Below are 21,729 nucleotides of genomic sequence, written 5' to 3'. Positions count from 1 at the left end.
GAATTTTTAGGGGAATTTTTGGGGGAATTTTGGGAGAATTTTTAGGGAATTCTTGGGAAATTTTGGAGGATTTTGGGGAATTTTTGGGGATTTTTTGGGGGAATTTTTTGGGAATTTTGGGAAAAATTTGGGGAATTTTTTTGGGGAATTTTGGGGGATTTTTGGGGGGATTTTTTGGGGGAATTTTGGGGGAATTTTGGGGGGATTTTTGTGGGAATTTTTTGGGATTTTTTGGGGAATTTTTTGGGATTTTTGGGAATTTTGGGGGGATTTGGGGGGAAATTTTGTGGGGAATTTTAGGGGAATTTTTGGGCTGTTTTGGGGCAATTTTTGGCCATTTTTGGGCAATTTCTGGTAATTTTTGGGCTATTTTTTGACATTTTGGGCAATTTTGGGGCCATTTTTTGGCATTTCTGGTAATTTTGGGTCAGTTTTGACCATTTTTGGGCAATTTTTGGTCAATTTTGGGTCATTTTGGGGCCATTTTTGGCAATTTCGGGTAATTTTTGGGCCATTTTTTGCCATTTGGGGTAATTTTGGGTCAGTTTTAACCATTTTTGGTCAATTTTGGGCCATTTTGGGGCCATTTTTGGCCATTTTTGGACAATCTTGGGTAATTTTTGGGCCATTTTTTGACATTTTGGGCAATTCGGGGTAATTTTGGGTCAGTTTTGGCCATTTTTGGTCAATTTTGGTCAGTTTTGGGGGCGTGGCAGAGGATGTGGCGAAGGTGAGAGATTTTGGGGACCCGGGGGGGGAGGGGAGGGGTGACACAGGAAGGGGGGGGAGGGGCGGGTGACAACGCCGGGGTGGGGGAGGGGCAGGGGGGGGTCCCTTAAAATCCCAAAATTCCCCCAAAAATTCCCCCAAAAATGCCCCAAAAACGCCCCAAAATTCCCAAAATTCCCCAAATCCCCCAAATTCCCCCAAAATTCCCCAAATTTCCCCCAAAATCTCCCCAAAAGGTCCCAAAAATGCCCCAAAATGCCCCGAAAATCCCCAATTTCCCCCCAATTTTCCCCAAAAGGTCCCAAAATGACCTCAAAAGGGCCCAAATCTCCCCCAAAATTCCACAAATTCCTCGAATTTCCCCCCAAATTCCCCAAATTTCCCCCAAATTCCCCAGATTCCCCCCAAAATCTCCCCAAAAGGTCCCAAAATGACCTGAAATTCCCCAAATCTCCCCAAATTTCCCTCAAATTTCCCAAAATCTCCCCAAATTTCCCCAAAATTCCCAAAAATCCCCCCAAATCCCCAAAATCTCCCCAAAAGGTCCCAAAATGACCCAAAAATGACCCCAAAATTCCCCAAATTCCCCAAATTTCCCCCAAAATTCCCCCAAATTTCCCCAAAATTCCCAAAAATTCCCTGAATTTCCCCAAAATCTCCCCAAAAGGTCCCAAAATGACCCAAAAACGACCCCAAAATTCCCAAAAATTCCCCAAATTCCCCAAATTTCCCCCAAAATTCCCCAAATTTCCCCGAAATTCCCCAAAACGCCCCAAAATCTCCCCAAAATCCCCCAAATTTTCCCCAAAACCTCCCCAAATTTCCCCAAATTCCCCCCAAAAATTCCCCAAAATTTCCCCAAAATCTCCCCAAATTTCCCAAAATTTCCCCAAAATCTCCCCAAAATCCCCCCAAAATTTCCCAAATTTCCCCCAAAATCTCCCCAAATTTCCCCAAATTCCCCCAAAAATTCCCCAAAATTTCCCCAAAATCTCCCCAAATTTCCCAAAATCTGCCCAAAATTCCCCAATTTCCCCCAAATTCCCCAAATTTCCCCCAAAATCTCCCCAAATTCCCCCAAAATCTCCCCCAATTTCCCCCCTCACCATCTCGAGCCTCTCCGGGGAAACTGAGGCAGGGGTGGGGGGAGGGGCAGGATGTGCCCCAGGCCCCGCCCCCTCCCCCCAAGCCCCGCCCCCTTCGGGGGGGGGCGAAATTTGGGGGGATTTGGGGATTTTTGGCGGGAATTTGGGGATTTTTGGCGGGAAAGTTGGGATTTTGGCGGGAAATCGGGGGTTTTGGCGGGAATTTTTAGATTTTGGCGGGAAAATCCGAATTTTTTTTTGGCGGGAAATCGAAGTTTTTTCGGGATTTCAGGTGGGAATTTGAAGGTTTTGGGGGGATTTGGGGGATTTTTGGTGGAATTTAGGGATTTTTGGTGGAATTTTGGGTATTTTTGGTAGAATTTGGGGATTTTTGGGGATTATTGGGAGGAATTTGGGGATTTGGAGCAGGAATTTGTGATTTTTGGTGGAATTTGGGGATTTTTGGTGGAATTTGGGGATTTTTTTGGGGGGAATTTGGTGATTTTGGGGGATTTTGGGCGGGAATCTGAAGGTTTTGGGAAAATTTGGGGATTTTGGGGGAATTCTGGGATTTTTTGGGTGGAATTTTGGGATTTTTGGTTGAATTTGGGGATTTTTGGGGATTTCTTGGAGGAATTTGGGAATTTTTGGCGGAAATTTGGGGACTTTTGGTGGAATTTTGGGATTTTTGGCTGAAACTTGGGAATTTTGGGGGGAATTTGGGGATTTTTGGTGGAATTTTGGGATTTTTGGTGGAATTTTGGGATTTTTGGCTTAAACTTGGGAATTTTGACGGGAATTTGGGGATTTTTGGTGGAGTTTTGGGGATTTTTGGTGGAATTTTGGGTATTTTTGGTTGAATTTGGGGATTTTTGGGGATTTTTGGGAGGAATTTGGGGATTTTTGGGAGGAATTTGGGGATTTTTGGTGGAATTTGGGGATTTTTGGTGGAAATTTGGGGATTTTTGGAGGAATTTGGGGATTTTTGGTGGAATTTGGGGATTTTTGGTGGAATTTGGGGATTTTTTGGGGGGGAATTTGGTGATTTTGGGGGATTTTGGGTGGGAATCTGAAGGTTTTGGGAAAATTTGGGGATTTTGGGGGGAATTTGGGGATTTTTGGTGGAATTTTGGGTATTTTTGGTGGAATTTGGAGATTTCTGAGAGGAATTTGGGGATCTGGAGCAGGAATTTGGGGATTTTTGGTGGAATTCGGGGATTTTTTGGGTGGAATTTTGGGATTTTTGGTTGAATTTGGGGATTTTTGGGGATTTCTTGGAGGAATTTGGGAATTTTTGGCGGAAATTTGGTGTTTTTGGGGGGGATTTGGGGGATTTTGGAGTGAATTTGGGGATTTTTGTCCGGAATTTGGAGATTTTGGGGGAATTTTGATATTTTTGGCATAAATTTGGGGACTTTTGGTGGAATTTTGATATTTTTGGCTGGAACTTGGGAATTTTGGGGGGAATTCAGGGATTTTTGGCGGAATTTTGGGATTTTTGGGGTGAACCTGAGGATTTTTGGCAGGATTTGGGGATTTTTGGGGCAGGATTTTGACAGAATTCCTCAGAAATTTGGGAATTTCGGACAAATTGATGAATTTCGTTCAACTCCAGAGGGGAAAAAACCCAGAAAAATAAAAAAACAAAAAAAAAAAATTTGGCATTTCCAGAACATTTTTTTTTCAGAGAAGTAATTTTAGATTTAATTTTGGGTAAAATTCCCGGGATTTTCGTCCACTTCTGAGATTCGGGAATTCCAGGAGAGAACCCCGCCCCTTTTGGGAATTTTTGGGATTTTTTTGGAATTTTTCCCGCGCTTTTTTTGGGGCTTTTTCGGCGTTTTTGAAGTGGCTCAAAGTGCTTTACTCGGTGACGTCACCGCCAGCCAATCAGAACCGCGGAAGGGCGTGGCTTGATGATTGACAGCTGACCCACGTGGGAGCGCTGCTGGATGATTGACAGCTGGTCCGTGGGAGCGTGGCTCAATGATTGACAGCAGAACCGACCAATCACAATCGCGCGCGGGCGGGAATCCCCCGCCAGCCAATCAGAAGCTCCGGAGGGCGGGGTTTGCATTGATTGACAGCCGGATCAGCCAATGGGAAGCGCGGATCGCTACCCGGCGGCCACGGAGGCGGCGACTATCGCGATAACGACGAGAATCGTGACGGAGACGCAGGCGGCGAAGGCCAAGCGCTTCTGCGGACCAGTTTGGACCAGTTTGGACCAGTTCGGACCAGTTTGGGGCTGCCGCGAGGAAGGGGAGGAGCCGGGACCGCCTCCCAGTTCAGCCCAGTTTGTCCCAGTTCATCCCAGTAACTCCCAGTTCAGCCCAGTTCCCTCCCAGTTCATCCCAGTTCATCCCAGTCCCTCCCAGTTCATCCCAGTTCCCTCCCAGTTCCTCCCAGTTCATCCCAGTTCATCCCAGTCCCTCCCAGTTCCTCCCAGTTCCCTCCCAGTCCCTCCCAGTTCCCTCCCAGTCCATCCCAGTCCCTCCCAGTTCCCTCCCAGTAACTCCCAGTCCCTCCCAGTTCATCCCAGTTCATCCCAGTCCATCCCAGTTCCCTCCCAGTTCCATCCCAGTTCCTCCCAGTCCCTCCCAGTTCCCTCCCAGTCCATCCCAGTTTACCCCAGTCCCTCCCAGTCCATCCCAGTTCCCTTCCAGTTCATCCCAGTATATCCCAGTATATCCGAATCTCCTCCCAGTCCATCCCAGTCCCTCCCAGTCCATCCCAGTTCCTCCCAGTCCATCCCAGTTTAATCCCAGTCCATCCCAGTCCCTCCCAGTTCCCTCCCAGTCTCTCCCAGTCCCTCCCAGTCCCCTCCCAGTTCATCCCAGTCCATCCCAGTCCCCTCCCAGTCCATCCCAGTCCCTCCCAGTCCCTCCCAGTTCCCTCCCAGTCCATCCCAGTCCCTCCCAGTTCATCCCAGTCCCCTCCCAGTCCATCCCAGTTCCCTCCCAGTTCCCTCCCAGTATATCCCAGTATATTCAAATCCCCTCCCAGTCCCTCCCAGTTCATCCCAGTCCATCCCAGTTCCCTCCCAGTCCATCCCAGTCCCTCCCAGTTCCCTCCCAGTCCATCCCAGTCCATCCCAGTTCCCTCCCAGTCCATCCCAGTTCCTCCCAGTCCATCCCAGTCCCTCCCAGTCCATCCCAGTCCATCCCAGTTCCCTCCCAGTTCCCTCCCAGTCCCTCCCAGTCCCTCCCAGTTCCCTCCCAGTCCCTCCCAGTCCCTCCCAGTCCATCCCAGTTCCCTCCCAGTCCCCTCCCAGTTCCCTCCCAGTCCATCCCAGTCCATCCCAGTCCATCCCAGTCCCATTTTAACCCCAAAATCTCCATTTTTCACCCCAAAACCTCTGGGTTTTTTGCTCCCAGTCCCTCCCAGTCCCCTCCCAGTCCCTCCCAGTATAAACCAGTATAAACCAGTACATCCCAGTTACCTTGCGCGCCCCCCGCTGGCTCCTCCCCGCCTGCCTGAGGTGGCCCCGCCCCTTTTCCAGCCGCGCCCCCGAGTCCTGCACGTGGCGCTCGATGCGGTCAATCAGCTCCCCCTGCACCAGTATGGACCAGTATGGACCAGTATGGACCAGTATGGACCAGTATGGACCAGTATAAACCAGTATGGACCAGTATGGACCAGTATGGACCAGTATGGACCAGTATAAACCATTATGGACCGGTATAAACCAGTATAAACCAGTATAAACCAGTATAGACCAGTATAAACCAGTATAAACCAGTATAGACCAGTATGGACCAGTATAGACCAGTATGGACTGGTATGGACCGGTATAAACCAGTATAAACCGGTATAAACCAGCATGGACCAGTATGGACCAATATAAACCAGTATGGACCGGTATGGACTGGTATGGACCAGTATGGACCAGTATAAACCAGTATGGACCAGTACGGACCAGTATGGACCAGTGTAAACCAGTATAAATCAGTATGGACCACTATGGACCAGTATGGACCGGTATGGACCGGTATAAACCAGTATGGACCAGTGTAAACGAGTATAAATCAGTATGGACAAGTATGGACCAGTATGGACCAGTATAAACCAGTATGGACCAGTATGGACCAGTATGGATTGGTTCAGACCAGTATAAACCTGTATAAACCAGTATGGACCAGTATAAACCAGTATGGACCAGTATAAACCAGTATAAACCGGTATGGACCAGTATGGACCAGTATGGACCAGTATAAACCAGTATGGACCAGTATGGACCAGAATAAACCAGTATGGACCAGTATAAACCAGTACAAACCGGTATAAACCAGTATAGACCAGTACAGACCAGTACAAACCAGTATGGACCTCCCACAGGCCGTGATGAGACGCACTGGGACCCTCCCAGTTCATCCCAGTCCCTCCCAGTTCATCCCAGTCCATCCCAGTCCATCCCAGTCCATCCCAGTTCCCTCCCAGTTCCCTCCCAGTCCCTCCCAGTCCATCCCAGTTCATCCCAGTCCCTCCCAGTTCATCCCAGTTCCCTCCCAGTCCCTCCCAGTTCCCTCCCAGTCCATCCCAGTTCATCCCAGTCCATCCCAGTCCATCCCAGTTCATCCCAGTTCCCTCCCAGTTTGTCCCAGTCCCCTCCCAGTACCATTTTAACCCCTAAATCCCCATTTTTTGCCCTAAAATCTCCGTTTTTCACCCAAAAACCTCCGGGTTTTTTGCTCCCAGTCCCTCCCAGTTCCCTTCCAGTTCATCCCAGTTCATCCCAGTCCATCCCAGTTCATCCCAGTTTGTCCCAGTTCATCCCAGTTCATCCCAGTTTGTCCCAGTCCCATTTTAACCCTTAAATCCCCACTTTTAACCCTTAAATCCCCATTTTTTGCCCTAAAATCTCCGTTTTTCACCCAAAAACCTCGGGGTTTTTTGCTCCCAGTCCCTCCCAGTTCCTCCCAGTTTGTCCCAGTTCATCCCAGTCCATCCCAGTCCATCCCAGTCCCCATTTTAACCCTTAAATCCCCATTTTTAACCCCAAAATCCCCATTTTTTGCCCTAAAATCTCCGTTTTTCACCCCAAAACCTCCGGGTTTTTTGCTCCCAGTTCCCTCCCAGTCCCTCCCAGTTCATCCCAGTCCCTCCCAGTTCATCCCAGTTCATCCCAGTTTGTCCCAGTCCCACCTTTAACCCTTAAATCCCCATTTTTAACCCTTAAATCCCCATTTTTTGCCCTAAAATCTCCATTTTTCACCCCAAAACCTCCGGGTTTTTTGCTCCCAGTCCCTCCCAGTTCCCTCCCAGTTCATCCCAGTTTGTCCCAGTTCATCCCAGTTCCCTCCCAGTGCCATTTTTAACCCTTAAATCCCCATTTTTAACCCTTAAATCCCCATTTTTTGCCCTAAAATCTCCATTTTTCACCCCAAAACCTCCGGGTTTTTTGCTCCCAGTCCCTCCCAGTTCATCCCAGTCCATCCCAGTTTGTCCCAGTTCATCCCAGTTCCCTCCCAGTGCCATTTTTAACCCTTAAATCCCCATTTTTAACCCTTAAATCCCCATTTTTTGCCCTAAAATCTCCATTTTTCACCCAAAAACCTCGGGGTTTTTTGCTCCCAGTTCCTCCCAGTTTGTCCCAGTTCATCCCAGTTCATCCCAGTCCATCCCAGTTCCCTCCCAGTGCCATTTTTAACCCTTAAATCCCCATTTTTAACCCTTAAATCCCCATTTTTTGCCCTTAAAGCCCCGTTTTTAACCCTTAAATCCCCATTTTTAACCCTTAAAGCCCCGTTTTTAACCCTTAAATCCCCATTTTTTGCCCTAAAATCTCCGTTTTTCACCCAAAAACCTCCGGGTTTTTTGCTCCCAGTCCCTCCCAGTTTGTCCCAGTTCATCCCAGTTCATCCCAGTCCCTCCCAGTTTGTCCCAGTTCCCTCCCAGTACATCCCAGTTCATCCCAGTCCCATTTTTAACCCTTAAATCCCCATTTTTTGCCCTAAAATCTCCGTTTTTCACCCAAAAACCTCCGGGTTTTTTGCTCCCAGTCCCTCCCAGTTTGTCCCAGTTCATCCCAGTTCATCCCAGTCCATCCCAGTTCATCCCAGTCCCCTCCCAGTTCCCTCCCAGTCCCATTTTAACCCTTAAATCCCCATTTTTAACCCCAAAATCCCCATTTTTTGCCCTAAAATCTCCATTTTTCACCCAAAAACCTCCCAGTTTTTTGCTCCCAGTCCCTCCCAGTCCCTCCCAGTTCATCCCAGTTCATCCCAGTTCATCCCAGTTCCCTCCCAGTTCATCCCAGTCCATCCCAGTCCCATTTTTAACCCTTAAATCCCCATTTTTTGCCCTAAAATCTCCATTTTTCACCCAAAAACCTCCGGGTTTTTTGCTCCCAGTTCATCCCAGTCCCTCCCAGTTCATCCCAGTCCATCCCAGTCCATCCCAGTTCCCTCCCAGTCCCATTTTAACCCTTAAATCCCCATTTTTAACCCTTAAATCCCCATTTTTTGCCCTAAAATCTCCATTTTTCACCCCAAAACCTCCGGGTTTTTTGCTCCCAGTCCCTCCCAGTCCCTCCCAGTTCCCTCCCAGTTTGTCCCAGTTCATCCCAGTTCATCCCAGTTTGTCCCAGTTCCCTCCCAGTTCATCCCAGTTTGTCCCAGTCCCATTTTTAACCCCTAAATCCCCATTTTTTGCCCTAAAATCTCCGTTTTTCACCCCAAAACCTCCGGGTTTTTTGCTCCCAGTCCCTCCCAGTTCCCTCCCAGTCCATCCCAGTTCATCCCAGTCCATCCCAGTCCATCCCAGTTCATCCCAGTTCATCCCAGTCCATCCCAGTTCCCTCCCAGTCCCCATTTTAACCCTTAAATCCCCATTTTTAACCCTTAAATCCCCATTTTTTGCCCTAAAATCTCCGTTTTTCACCCAAAAACCTCCGGGTTTTTTGCTCCCAGTTCCTCCCAGTTCCCTCCCAGTTCATCCCAGTTTGTCCCAGTCCCACCTGGGCCTCCACGGTGCCCCCCAGGAGCTGGAAAAGCTCCCCCAGTTCCCTCAGGCCCCTCTCCAGCCTCTGCAGGTCCCGGTGCCGCTCCCCGACCTCGTCCAGAGCCGCCCTGGCGGCGCGAGCCGAGCCCAAAACCTGCCCCAAAAATATCCCAAATTATCCCGGAATTCCCGGGAATTCCCGAAATTCTCGAATTCCCAAAAAAAACCCGGGGAAAAACGGCCCAAAAATGGGGAAAAACGGCCCAAAAATGGGGAAAATCCGACAAAAAATCATAAAAATGACCCAAAAACCGCGGAATTATCCCAAAACCTGACCCAAAATTATCCCCAAATTATCCCAAATTATCCCGGAATTCCCGGGAATTCCCAAAATTCCCGAATTCCCAAAAAAAACCTGGGAAAAAACGACCCAAAAATGGGGAAAAACGGCCCAAAAATGGGAAAAAAAATCATTAAAGTGACCCAAAAACTGCGGAATTATCCCAAAAATCCCCCCAAAAATTCCCATAAATCCCCAAAAATCCCAAATTTTCCCAAAATCCCCCGAATTCCCCCCAAAATCCTCCAAAAAATCCCCAAAAAATCCCCAAAAAATCCAAAAAAATAAAAAAAAATCCCCCAAAAAATCCCAAAAAATAAAAAAAAAATCCCAAAAAATTCCAAAAAATTCCAAAAAATTCCAAAAAATTCCCCCAAATCCCCAAAATCCCAAATTTTCCCAAAATCACCCGAATTCCCCCCAAAATCCTCAAAAAATCCCCCAAAAATCACAAAAATCACCTAAAAAATAAAAAAAATTCAAAAAAAATCCCCAAAAAATCCCCCAAAATTCCCAAAAAATCCCCAAAAAAATCCCCAAAAAATCCCAAAAAATCAAAAAAATTTCCCCAAATCCCCAAAAATCCCAAATTTTCCCAAAATCCCCCGAATTCCCCCCAAAATCCTCGAAAAAATCCCCAAAAAATCCCAAAAAAATCCCCAAAAAATCCCCCAAAAATGCCCAAAAAAATCCCAAAAAATCCCAAAAATTTCCCAAAAAATCCCAAAAAATTCCCAAAAATCAAAAAAACTCCAAATTTTCCCCAAATCCCCGGAATTCCCCCCAAACTCCTCACGTTGCTGACGAAGATTTCGCTCTGTCCCGACTCCAACATCTGCTCCAGCTCCTCCTCCGACACCGGAGGGCTCCCGGCTGATCCCAAAAAAACCCAAAAATCGGGAAAAGAACACAAAAATTGGGAAAAGAACCCAAAAATCGGGAAAAAAACCCCAAAAATTGGGAAAAGAACCCAAAATTTGGGAAGAAAACCCAAAATTTGGCCAAAAAACCCCCAAAATTTGGGAACAAAACTCCAAAGTTCGGGAAAAAAACTCAAAAATTGGAAAAAAACCCCAAAAATTTGGGAAGAGAACCCCAAAATTTGGGAAAAAAAATCAAAAATTGGGAAAAAACCACAAAAATTGGGAAAAAACCCCAAAATTTGGGGAAAGAACCCAAAATTCGGGAAAAAACCCACAAAATTTGGGAAAAGAACCCAAAATTTGGGAAAAAACACGAATATTTTGGAAAAAAACCCCAAAATTTGGGAAAAAGAAATCAAAAATTTGGGGAAAAACCCCAAAATTTGGGAAAAAAAATCCCAAAATTTGGGAAAAAATCCCAAAAATGGGGAAAAAACCCCCAAAATTTGGGAAAAGAACCCAAAATTTGGGAAAAAACCCCAAAAATTTGGGAAAAAAAAACCCCAAAATTTGGGAAAAAATCCCAAAAAATTTGGGAAAAAAACCCAAAAAAATTGGTGAAAAAACCCCAAAGTTTGGGAAAAAAAATCAAAAATTGGGAAAAAAACCCAAAATTTGGGAACAAAACCCCAAAAATTTGGGGAAAAACCCCAAAATTTGGGAAAAAAAATCCCAAAATTTGGGAAAAAATCCCAAAAATGGGGAAAAAACCCCCAAAATTTGGGAAAAGAACCCAAAATTTGGGAAAAAACCCCAAAGTTGGGAAAAAAACCCAAAATTTGGTGAAAAAGCCCCAAAATTTGGGAACAAAACTTCAAAATTTGGGAAAAAAACCCAAAATCTGGGAACAAAACCCCAAAATTTGGGAAAAAAACCACAAAAATTTGGTGAAAAAAACCCAAAATTCGGGCAAAAAACACAAAAAAATGGGAAAAAAACAACAAAATTTGGGGGTTTTGCCCCTCCCCCCCAAATTTTTTGGGATTATTCCCAAATTTTGGGGGATTTTCCCAAATTTTTGGGGTTTTTCCCAGATTTTGGGGATTTTTCCCAAATTTTTATGGATTTTTCCGAAATGTTTTGGGATTTTTCCCAATTTTGGGGAGATTTTCCCGAATTTTTTGGGGCTTTTTCCCAAATTTTTGGAGATTTTCCCAATTTTGGGGGGATTTTTCCAAATTTTGGGATTTTTCCCTATTTTTTCGGGGATTTTCCCAAATTTTGGGGGATTTTTCCCAAATTTTTTTGATTTTTCCCAGATTTTGGGATTTTTCCCAAATTTTTGTGGATTTTTTCCAAATTTTAGAGATTTTTCCCAATTTTTGGGGCTTTTTCCCAAATTTTTGCGATTTTTCTCAAATTTTTCAGGGATTTTCACCAAATTCTGGGGGAATTTTCCAAAATTTTTTGGGATCCCCTGGAATTTTCTGGAACCCCCTGGAATTTTTTTTGACCCCCTGGAATTATTTCAGGATTTTCCCAAATTTTTCTGGAACCCCCTGGAATTTTCTGGAATCCTCTGGAATTTTCTGGAACCCTCTGGAATTTTTTTGGGACCCCCTGGAATTTTTTTAGGATTTTCCAAATTTTTTTGGGACCCCTCAGAATTTTTTTTCCCAATTTTCTGGAATTTTCTGGAACCCCCCGGAATTTTCTGGAACCTCCTGGAATGTTCTGGAACCCCCTGGAATTTTCTGGAACCCCCTGGAATTTTTTTAGGATTTTCCCAGAATTTTTTTGGGACCCCCTGGAATTTTTTTGGGAATTCCTGAAAATTTTTTCCTCTTTCCCAGAATTTTTTTGGGACCCCCTGGAATTTTCTGGAACGTCCTGGAATTTTCTGGAACCCCCTGGAATTTTTTTAGGATTTTCCCAATTTTTTTGGGACCCCCTGGAATTTTTTTGGGAATTCCCAAAATTTTTCAGGATTTTTCCAAATTTTTTTGGGACCCCCTGGAATTTTTTTTCCCAATTTTCTGGAATCTTCTGGAACCCCCTGGAATGTTCTGGAACCCCCTGGAATGTTCTGGAAGCCCCTGGAATTTTCTGGAACCCCCTGGAATTTTCTGGAACCCCCTGGAATTTTCTGGAACCCCCTGGAATTTTCTGGAACCCCCTGGAATTTTTTCCCCCAATTTTCTGGAATTTTCTGGAACCCCCTGGAATTTTCTGGAATCCCCTGGAATGTTCTGGAACCCCCTGGAAATTTTCTGGAACCCCCTGGAATTTTTTTAGGGAATTCCCAAAATTTTTCAGGATTTTCCCAAATTTTTTTGGGACCCCCTGGAATTTTCTGGAACCCCCCGGAATTTTCTAGAACCCCCTGGAATTTTCTGGGTCCCCCTGGAATGTTCTGGAACCCCCTGGAATTTTCTGGAACCCCCTGGAATTTTTTTAGGGAATTCCCAAAATTTTTCAGGATTTTCCCAAATTTTTTTGGGACCCCCTGGAATTTTTTTTCCCAATTTTCTGGAATTTTCTGGAACCCCCTGGAATTTTTTTAGGATTTTCCCAAATTTTTTTGGGACCCTCTGGAACTTTCTGGAACCCCCTGGAATTTTCTGGAACCCCTTGGAATTTTCTGGAACCCCCTGGAATTTTTTTAGGATTTTCCCAGAATTTTTTTGGGACCCCCTGGAATTTTCTGGAACCCCCTGGAATTTTCTGGGACCCCCTGGAATTTTCTGGGACCCCCTGGAATTTTCTGGAACCCCCTGGAATTTTCTGGAACCCCCTGGAATGTTCTGGGACCCCCTGGAATTTTCTGGAACCCCCTGGAATTTTTTTAGGATTTTCCCAAATTTTCTGGGACCCTCTGGAATTTTCTGGAACCCCCTGGAATTTTCTGGAACCCCCTGGAATGTTCTGGAACCCCCTGGAATTTTCTGGAACCCCCTGGAATTTTCTGGAACCCCCTGGAATCTTCTGGAACCCCCTGGAATTTTTTTAGGATTTTCCCAATTTTTTTGGGACCCCCTGGAATGTTCTGGAACCCCCTGGAATGTTCTGGAACCCCCTGGAATTTTTTTTCCCAATTTTCTGGAATTTTCTGGAAACCCCTGGAATTTTTTTAGGATTTTCCCAAATTTTTTTGGGACCCCCTGGAATTTTCTGGGACCCCCTGGAATTTTCTGGAACCCCCTGGAATTTTCTGGAACCCCCTGGAATTTTCTGGAACCCTCTGGAATGTTCTGGAACCCTCTGGAATTTTCCGGGTCCGCACCGATGTGGAGCTGCCGCCGGATCCGGTCGAGGCTGCGCTGCCGGTACCGAGCTTGGGCGGCCTGGAGGCGTCCGGTGACCCCCCAAAAGTGCTGGGCCAGGACCCCGTGCTGGGAGGGGAACCCCAAAATCGGGAAGAGCGACCCCAAAAACCCCAAAATCCCAAAATTCCCAAAAATTCCCAAAAATTCCCAAAAATTCCCGTGAAAATTGACCCAGAAATGACCAAAATTCACCCAAAATGGCCCCAAATTCACCCAAATCCACCCAAAATTCAACCCAGGAACCCCAAAATTGGGAAGAGCGACCCCAAAAACCCCAAAATCCCAAAAATTCCCACGGAATTCCCAAAAAATCCCAAAAATTCCCAAAAAATTCCCGCCAAAATTGACCCAGAAATGACCAAAATTCACCCAAAATTCACCCAAAATGGCCCCAAATTCACCTAAAATTCAACCCGGGAACCCCAAAATCGGGAAGAGCGACCCCAAAAACCCCAAAATCCCGAAAATTCCCACGGAATTCCCAAAAATTCCCAAAAATTCCCAAAAATTCCCAAAAATTCCCAAAAATTCCCAAAAATTCCCGCGAAAATCGGCCCAGAAATGACCAAAATTCAAGGAAATTCACCCAAAATCCACCCAAATTCACCCAAAATTCAACCCAGGAACCCCAAAATTGGGAAGAGCGACCCCGAAAATCCCAAAATCCCGAAAATTCCCACGGAATTCCCAAAAATTCCCAAAAATTCCTGGAAAATTACAAAAATTCCCGTGAAAATTGACCTAGAAATGACCAAAATTCACCCAAAATGGCCCCAAATTCACCCAAATTCGCCCAAATCAACCCAAAATCCCAACCCAGGAACCCCAAAATCGGGAAGAGCGACCCCAAAAATCCCAAAATCCCGAAAATTCCCACGGAATTCCCAAAAATTCCCAAAAATTCCCAAAAATTCCCGCGAAAATTGACCCAGAAATGACCAAAATTCAAGGAAATTCACCCAAAATTCACCCAAATTTACCCAAAATCCCAACCCAGGAGCCCCAAAAGTTGATGGGAACCCCAAAATCGGGAAGAGCGACCCCAAAAACCCCAAAATCCCAAAATTCCCACGGAATTCCCAAAAATTCCCAAAAATTCCCACGAAAATTGACCCAGAAATGACCAAAATCCACCCAAAATTCACCCAAAATCCACCAAAATGGCCCCAAATTCGCCCAAATCAACCCAAAATCCCAACCCAGGAACCCCAAAATCGGGAAGAGCGACCCCGAAAACCCCAAAATCCCAAAAATTCCCACGGAATTCCCAAAAATTCCCAAAAATTCCCAAAAATTCCCAAAAATTCCCACGAAAATTGACCTAGAAATGACCAAAATTCACCCAAAATGGCCCCAAATCCACCCAAATCCACCCAAAATTCAACCCAGGAACCCCAAAATCGGGAAGAGCGACCCCGAAAACCCCAAAATCCCAAAAATTCCCACGGAATTCCCAAAAATTCCCAAAAATTCCCGAAAATTCCCGTGAAAATTGACCCAGAAATGACCAAAATTCAAGGAAATTCACCCAAAATTCACCCAAAATTCACCCAAATTTACCCAAAATTCAACCCAGGAACCCCAAAATCAGGAAGAGCGACCCCAAAAACCCCAAAATCCCGAAAATTCCCAAAAATTCCCAAAAATTCCCAGAAATTCCCGTGAAAATTGACCCAGGAATGACCAAAATTCAAGGAAATTCACCCAAAATTCACCCAAATTTACCCAAAATCCCAACCCAGGAGCCACAAAAGTTGATGGGAACCCCAAAATCGGGAAGAGCGACCCCAAAAACCCCAAAATCCCAAAAATTCCCATGAAATTCCCAAAAATTCCCAAAAATTCCCAAAAAATCCCAGAAATTCCCGTGAAAATTGACCCAAAAATGACGAAAATTCACCCAAAATGGCCCCAAATTCACCCAAATTCACCCAAAATTCAACCCTGGAACCCCAAAATCGGGAAGAGTGACCCCAAAAACCCCAAAATCCCAAAAATTCCCAAAAATTCCCAAAAATTCCCAGAAATTCCCGCAAAAATTGACCCAGAAATGACCAAAATTCAAGGAAATTCACCCAAAATTCACCCAAAATGGCCCCAAATCCACCCAAAATTCAACCCAGGAACCCCAAAATCGGGAAGAGCGACCCCAAAAACCCCAAAATCCCAAAAATTCCCACGGAATTCCCAAAAATTCCCAAAAATTCCCAAAAATTCCCGGAAAATTACAAAAATTCCTGTGAAAATTGACCCAGAAATGACCAAAATTCACCCAAAATTCACCCAAAATGGCCCAAAATCCACCCAAATTCCACCCAAATCAACCCAAAATCCCAACCCAGGAGCCCCAAAATCGGGAAGAGCGACCCCAAAAACCCCAAAATCCCCAAAATTCCCAGGGAATTCCCAAAAATTCCCAAAAATTCCCAAAAATTCCCAAAAAATCCCAAAAATTCCCGCGAAAATTGACCCAGAAATGACCAAAATTCACCCAAAATTCACCCAAATCAACCCAAAATCCCCGAAAATCCCCCCAAATTCCCAAAAAAATCCCAAATTCCCAAAAATTCCCAAAATCCCCCCAAAATCTCTCCAAATTCCCCAAAATTCCCAAAAATGCCCCCAAAAATTCCCAAAAAATCCCAAAATTCCCAAAATTCCCAAAAATTCCCCAAATTCCCCCAAATCCCCCCAAAATTTCCTCAAAAAATCCCCAAAAATCCCCCCAAAAATTCCCCCAAAATCCCAAAAATTCCCAGAATTCCCAAAAAATCCCCAAATCCCCCAAAATTCCCAAAATCGCCCCAAAATTCCTCCAAAAATCCCCAAAAATCCCCAAAAATCCCCAAAAAAATCCCCAAAATTCCCAAAATTCCCAAAAAAATCCCAAAAATTCCCAAAATCCCCCCAAAAATTCCCCAAAAATCCCAAAAATTCCCAGAATTCCCCAAAAATTCCCAAAAAAATCCCCAAAAAATCCCAAAAAAATTCCCAAAAATTCCCAAAAAAATCCCAAAAATTCCCAAAATTCCCAAAAATTCCCCAAAATTCCCCCAAATCCCCCCAAATTTCCTCCAAAAATTCCCCCAAAATTCCCCAAAAATTCCCAAAAAAATCCCAAAAAAAATCCCAAAAAAATCACCAAAAATTCCCAAAATTCCCAAAAATTCCCAAAATTCCCAAAATCCCCCAAAAATTCCCAAAAAATCCCCAAATCCCCCCAAAATCCCCCAAAATTTCCTCCAAAAATCCCCAAAAATTCCCAAAAATTCCCCAAAAAAATCCCCACAATTCCCAAAAATTCCCGAAATTCCCAAAATTCCCCAAAAATTCCCAAAAAAATCCCAAAAATTCCCAAAATTCCCCAAAAAAATCCCAATATCCCCCCAAAAATTCCAAAAAAAATCCCCCAAAATCCCCCAAAATTCCCAAAAATTCCCAGAATTCCCCAAAAATTCCCAAAAAAATCCCCAAAAAATCCCAAAAAATCCCCAAAAATCCCCAAAAATCCCCAAAAATTCCCCAAAAAATTCCCAAAAAAATTCCCCAAAAAATCCCAAAAAATCCCAAAAATTCCCCAAAATTCCCCAAAATTCCCCCAAATTTCCTCCAAAAATCCCCAAAAATTCCCCAAAATTCCCAAAATTCCCCAAAATCCCCAAAAATTCCCAAAAAAATCCCAAAAATCCCCAAAAATTCCAAAAAAAATCCCAAAATCCCCAAAAATTCCAAAAAAAATCCCAAAATTCCCCAAAAATTCCCAAAAATTCCCAAAAATTCCCCAAAAAATCCCAAAAATTCCCCAAAAGATCCCAAAAATTCCCAAAATTCCCAAAATTTCCCAAAATTCCCCAAAATTCCCCCAAACCCACCTGGGTGCGCCGCACTCGGGCTCCGAAGGAATTTGGGTTTTCCTCATCTTCCTTGGCCGGTTCCAGCCCTGGGAGGCAAAAAATGGGGAAAAAAACCCAAAATTTGGGAAAAGGATCCCAAAAAATGGGAAAAGAACCCAAAAATTGGGATTTGGGACCCCAAAATTGGGGAAAAAACCTCAAAATTTGGGAAAAAGATCCAAAAATTGGGAAAAGGGCCAAAAAAATTGGATTTAAAACCCCAAAAATTGGGAAAAAAATCCCAAAAATGGGAAAAAAATCCCAAAAATTGGGATTTGGGAACCCAAAAATGGGGAAAAAGACCCGAAAATTGGGAAAAAGACCCAAAAAATGGGAAAATTACCCAAAAATTGGGATTTGGGAACCCAAAATTGGGGAAAAAACCTCAAAATTTGGGAAAAAGACACAAAAATTGGGAAAAAGACCCAAAAAATGGGATTTAAGACCCAAAAAATTGGGAAAAAGACACAAAAATTGGGAAAAAGACCCAAAAATTGGGAAAAGGACCCAAAAAATTGGATTTAAAACCCAAAAAATTGGGAAAAAAATCCCAAAAATGGGGGAAAAGGACCCAAAAAAAGGGATTTAAAACCCCAAAAAATTGGGAAAAAGACCCAAAAATTGGGAAAAGGACCCGAAAATTGGGATTTGGGACCTCAAAAAATGGGAAAAGGACCCAAAAATGGGAAAAAAATCCCAAAAATTGGGATTTGGGAACCCAAAAATGGGAAAAGGACCAAAAAAATTGGATTTAAAACCCAAAAAATTGGGAAAAAAGATCCCAAAAATGGGGAAAAAAACCCAAAATTTGGGAAAAGGATCCCAAAAAATGGGAAAAGGACCCGAAAAATGGGAAAAGGATCTCAAAAAATGGGGAAAAACCTCAAAATTTGGGAAAAAGACACAAAAATTGGGAAAAGGATCCGAAAAAATGGGAAAATGACCCAAAAATTGGGATTTGGGAACCCAAAATTGGGGAAAAAACCTCAAAATTTGGGAAAAAGACACAAAAATTGGGGAAAAAGATCCCAAAAAATTGGGAAAAGGACCCAAAAAATGGGAAAAGGACCCAAAAATTGGGGAAAAAACCTCAAAATTTGGGAAAAAGACACAAAAAATGGGAAAAAGACCCCAAAAAATTGGATTTAAAACCCAAAAAATTGGGAAAAAAATCCCAAAAATGGGAAAAATGATCCCAAAAATGGGGGAAAAAACCCAAAATTTGGGAAAAGGATCCCAAAAATTGGGAAAAGATCCCAAAAATTGGGAATTTTGGGGAATTTTGGGGGATTTTTGGGATTTTTTGGGGAATTTTGGGTGTTTTTGGGGATTTTTGGGAATTTTTGGGAATTTTGGGGATTTTTTGGGGATATTTTGGGTGTTTTTTGGGGTTTTTGGGGATATTTTGGGTGCTTTTGGGGATTTTTGGGAATTTTTGGGAATTTTGGGCAATTTTGGGGATTTTTGGGATTTTTTTGGGAATTTTGGGGATTTTTTTGGGAATTTTGGGGATTTTTTGGGGAATTTTTGGGGAATTTTGGGGTTTTTTGGGCAATTTTTGGGAATTTTGGGGATTTTTGGGTAATTTTGGGGTTTTTTGGGCAATTTTTGGGAATTTTGGGGATTTTTTGGGGATATTTTGGGTGTTTTTTGGGGTTTTTGGGGATATTTTGGGGTTTTTTGGGTGCTTTTGGGGATTTTTGGGAATTTTGGGGTTTTTTGGGATTTTTGGGGATATTTGGGGAATTTTGGGGTTTTTTTGGGGATTTTTTTGGGTTTTTTTGGGGATTTTTGGGAATTTTTGGGAATTTTGGGGATTTTGGGGAATTTTTTGGGGATTTTTTGGGATATTTTGGGGATTTTTGGGGAATTTTGGGAATTTTTTGGGATATTTTGGGGATTTTGGGGAATTTTGGGGAATTTTGGGGTTTTTGGGGAATTTTGGGGTTTTTTGGGTGTTTTGGGGGATTTTTGGGAATTTTGGGGGATTTGGGGGTTTTTTGGGGATTTTTTTGGGTTTTTTGGGTGTTTTGGGGATTTTTGGGGAATTTTTTGGGATATTTTGGGATATTTTGGGTTTTTTGGGGTGTTTTGGGGGGTTTTTGGGTGCTTTTGGGGATTTTTGGGAATTTTGGGGAAATTTTGGGAATTTTTGGGATATTTTGGGGGTTTTTTTGTATTTTTGGGTGTTTTTGGGTATTTTTGGGGTATTTTGGGGTGTTTTGGGTGTTTTTTGGCCATTTTTGGGTGTTTTTTGGGTGGTTTTGGGGTGTTTTTGGGGTATTTTGGGTGTTTTTCGGGTGTTTTTTGGGGTGTTTTTGGGGTGTTTTGGGGTGTTCTGGGGGTACCTCGCAGCCCCCCCCGGATTTCCCGCGTCAGTTCCTGGATCTCGTCCCGGAGTCGCTGCAGATCCTGCTGGAGCTCTGGGGACAAAAATCACCCAAAATCACCCAAAATCACCCAAAATCACCCCAAAATCACCCAAAATTCACCCAAAATTCACCCAAAATCACCCAAAATTCACCCAAAATCACCCAAAATCACCCAAAATCACCCAAAATCCACCCAAAATTCATCCAAAATCACCCAAAATCACCCAAAATTTACCCAAAATCACCCAAAATCAGCCAAAATAGCCCAAAATCACCCAAAATCACCCAAAATTGACCCAAAATCACCCAAAATTCACCCAAAATTCACCCAAAATCACCCAAAATTCACCCAAAATTCACCCAAAATCACCCAAAATTGACCCAAAATCACCCAAAATTCCCCAAAATTCCCCAAAATTCCCCATATTCCTGGGATTTTTTCCCAAACTCCCAAGATTTCCCAAAATTCCGGATTTTTTTCCCCAAATCCTGGAATTTTCCCCCAAAATCCCCAGGATTTTTTCCCAAAATTCCCGGATTTTCCCAAATTCCCGGATTTTCCCAAATTCCCGGGATTTTCCCCCGTTATTCCGGGTGTTTCTCACCGGGTGGGGGGAGGGGCGTGGCCAGCGCCCTCTCCTGGAGCTGCTCCAGCGCCGCCGCCTTCAGCTCCAGCGCCCGCAGCCCCGCCCGCACCCCCTGGGCCTGTGTCGCGATATATCGCGATAGTGGAGGGGTTATGTCGCGATATCCAGGGATTATGTCGCGATATGTTGTGATATTGAGGGGTTATATCGCGATATCGAAGGGTTCTGTCGCGATATCGAGGGGTTCTGTCGCAATGTCAAGGGGTTATGTCGCGATAGGAGCCCAGGATGTCGCGATATCCAGGGGTTCTGTCGTGATATATCGCGATATTGAGGGGTTATGTGGTTATATCCAGGGGTTCTGTTGCGATATATCGCGATATGCAGGGGTTATGTTGTGATATCAAGGGATTATATCGTGATATGGACGGGCTCTGTCGCGATATCGAGGGGTTCTGGCGCGACAGGGGCGGCTCCAATCACGACGTGAAGCCCAATTCCATCACCGGCAACGGCATGCAAATGAGATGCAAATGAGACCCCAAAAACCCCACAAAAGAGATGCAAATGAGATGCAAATGAGACGCAAATGAGACCAAAAACCCCACAAATGAGATGCAAATGAGATGCAAGCATGACGCAATCAAGAGGAAAACGAGATGCAAATGAGACCAAAAAACCCCACAAATGAGATGCAAATGAGACACAAAGACGGCACAAATGAGATGCAAATGAGATGCAAACGACATGCAAGAAACATGCAATTGTGAAACAATCACGATGCAAATGATATGCAAATGAGATTAAAATGAGATGCAAATCAGATGCAGATGGGATAGAGATGAGACACAAACACGGCACAAATGAGATGCAAATGAGATGCAAGCGACATGCAAATGAGATGCAAACACAACGCAAACTACACACAAATGAGATGTGATCGATATGCAAATGAGATGCAAATGAGATGCAAATCGAGCGGCGCACCCACCTGGTTGAGGGCGGGGTCCCCGGGGGGGCGGAGCCTCTCCCGCCCCTCCCCCCCCTCCGACTCCGAGTCCGAATCCTGAGGGGGCGGAGCCAAAAATTGGCGCCAAATCCCCCGATTTTGGCGGGAAATCCCCTGACCTCACTTCCGGTTCCTCCCCCACTTCCGGTCCCGCCCTTTTCCCCCCGGTTTTTTTTAGGGGGTCCCAGCGCCAACTTCCGGGTTTTTTTTCCCGGTTTTTTGGGTTTTTCCCCATTTTTGGGGCGCCCGGTTCCGTTTTTGGGGTGTTTGAGGCGGTTTTGGGGGGTTTTTCCCGGTTTTTGGGGCGTTTTTCCCGGTTTTTGGGGGGTTTTTCCCGGTTTTTTTTAGGGGGGGTTCTCGCCTGGTGGAGTTCCCGCGTCCGGTCCCTCATGGCGGCCAACCGGAAGCGACGGCACCGCGCAGGCGCAGAAGAGACGCAAGAAACCATAGAGAGGGAGCCGCTCTGGCCGCCAAAGCCATAGAGAGGAGGGGCGAGTCCTCCATGACCATAGAGAGGAACCGGAAGTCCTCCGAAACCATAGAGAAAAGCCGGAAGTAATCTAGAACCATAGAGAGGAACCGG

General features: G+C 44.5%; 1 protein-coding gene across 2 annotated transcripts; it reads right to left on the bottom strand.

Annotated features, from left to right (window-relative positions):
- Positions 1–3,502: 3,502 nt before the first annotated feature.
- On the bottom strand, positions 3,503–21,604 carry LOC131590623 (syntaxin-4-like). Of its 2 annotated transcripts, XM_058860895.1 has the most exons (10): positions 21,508–21,581; positions 21,129–21,203; positions 20,156–20,255; positions 19,527–19,601; positions 17,158–17,225; positions 13,243–13,351; positions 9,893–9,969; positions 8,773–8,910; positions 5,257–5,367; positions 3,503–4,014 (listed from the first exon to the last, which is right to left on the bottom strand). In XM_058860895.1, exons 1-10 carry the CDS (start codon positions 21,535–21,537, stop codon positions 3,931–3,933), a joined length of 867 nt encoding a protein of 288 aa, XP_058716878.1. In that variant the 5' UTR covers positions 21,538–21,581; the 3' UTR covers positions 3,503–3,930. The 2 variants fall into 2 exon arrangements, with proteins under 2 accessions (XP_058716878.1, XP_058716879.1); XM_058860896.1 differs by lacking the exons at positions 3,503–4,014; positions 5,257–5,367 and adding an exon at positions 8,269–8,311 and having other exon boundaries at positions 8,705–8,910; positions 21,508–21,604.
- Between the last annotated feature and the right edge of the window lie 125 nt (positions 21,605–21,729).

Source organism: Poecile atricapillus, chromosome 34, assembly GCF_030490865.1.
Source record: "Poecile atricapillus isolate bPoeAtr1 chromosome 34, bPoeAtr1.hap1, whole genome shotgun sequence".
Classification (NCBI taxonomy): domain Eukaryota; kingdom Metazoa; phylum Chordata; class Aves; order Passeriformes; family Paridae; genus Poecile; species Poecile atricapillus.
This window is presented reverse-complemented; position numbering and strand designations above follow the sequence as displayed.

Excerpts from the sequence above, each read along its gene's own strand:
- LOC131590623 (XM_058860895.1), bottom strand. The coding sequence starts at position 21,537 with ATGAGGGACCGGACGCGGGAACTCCACCAG. Across the intron at positions 17,226-19,526 it reads AATCCGGGGGGGGCTGCGAG|GGCTGGAACCGGCCAAGGAA; the intron begins GTACCCCCAGAA and ends TTTGCCTCCCAG. Across the intron at positions 9,970-13,242 it reads CCGGCGGCAGCTCCACATCG|CCGGGAGCCCTCCGGTGTCG; the intron begins GTGCGGACCCGG and ends TTTTGGGATCAG.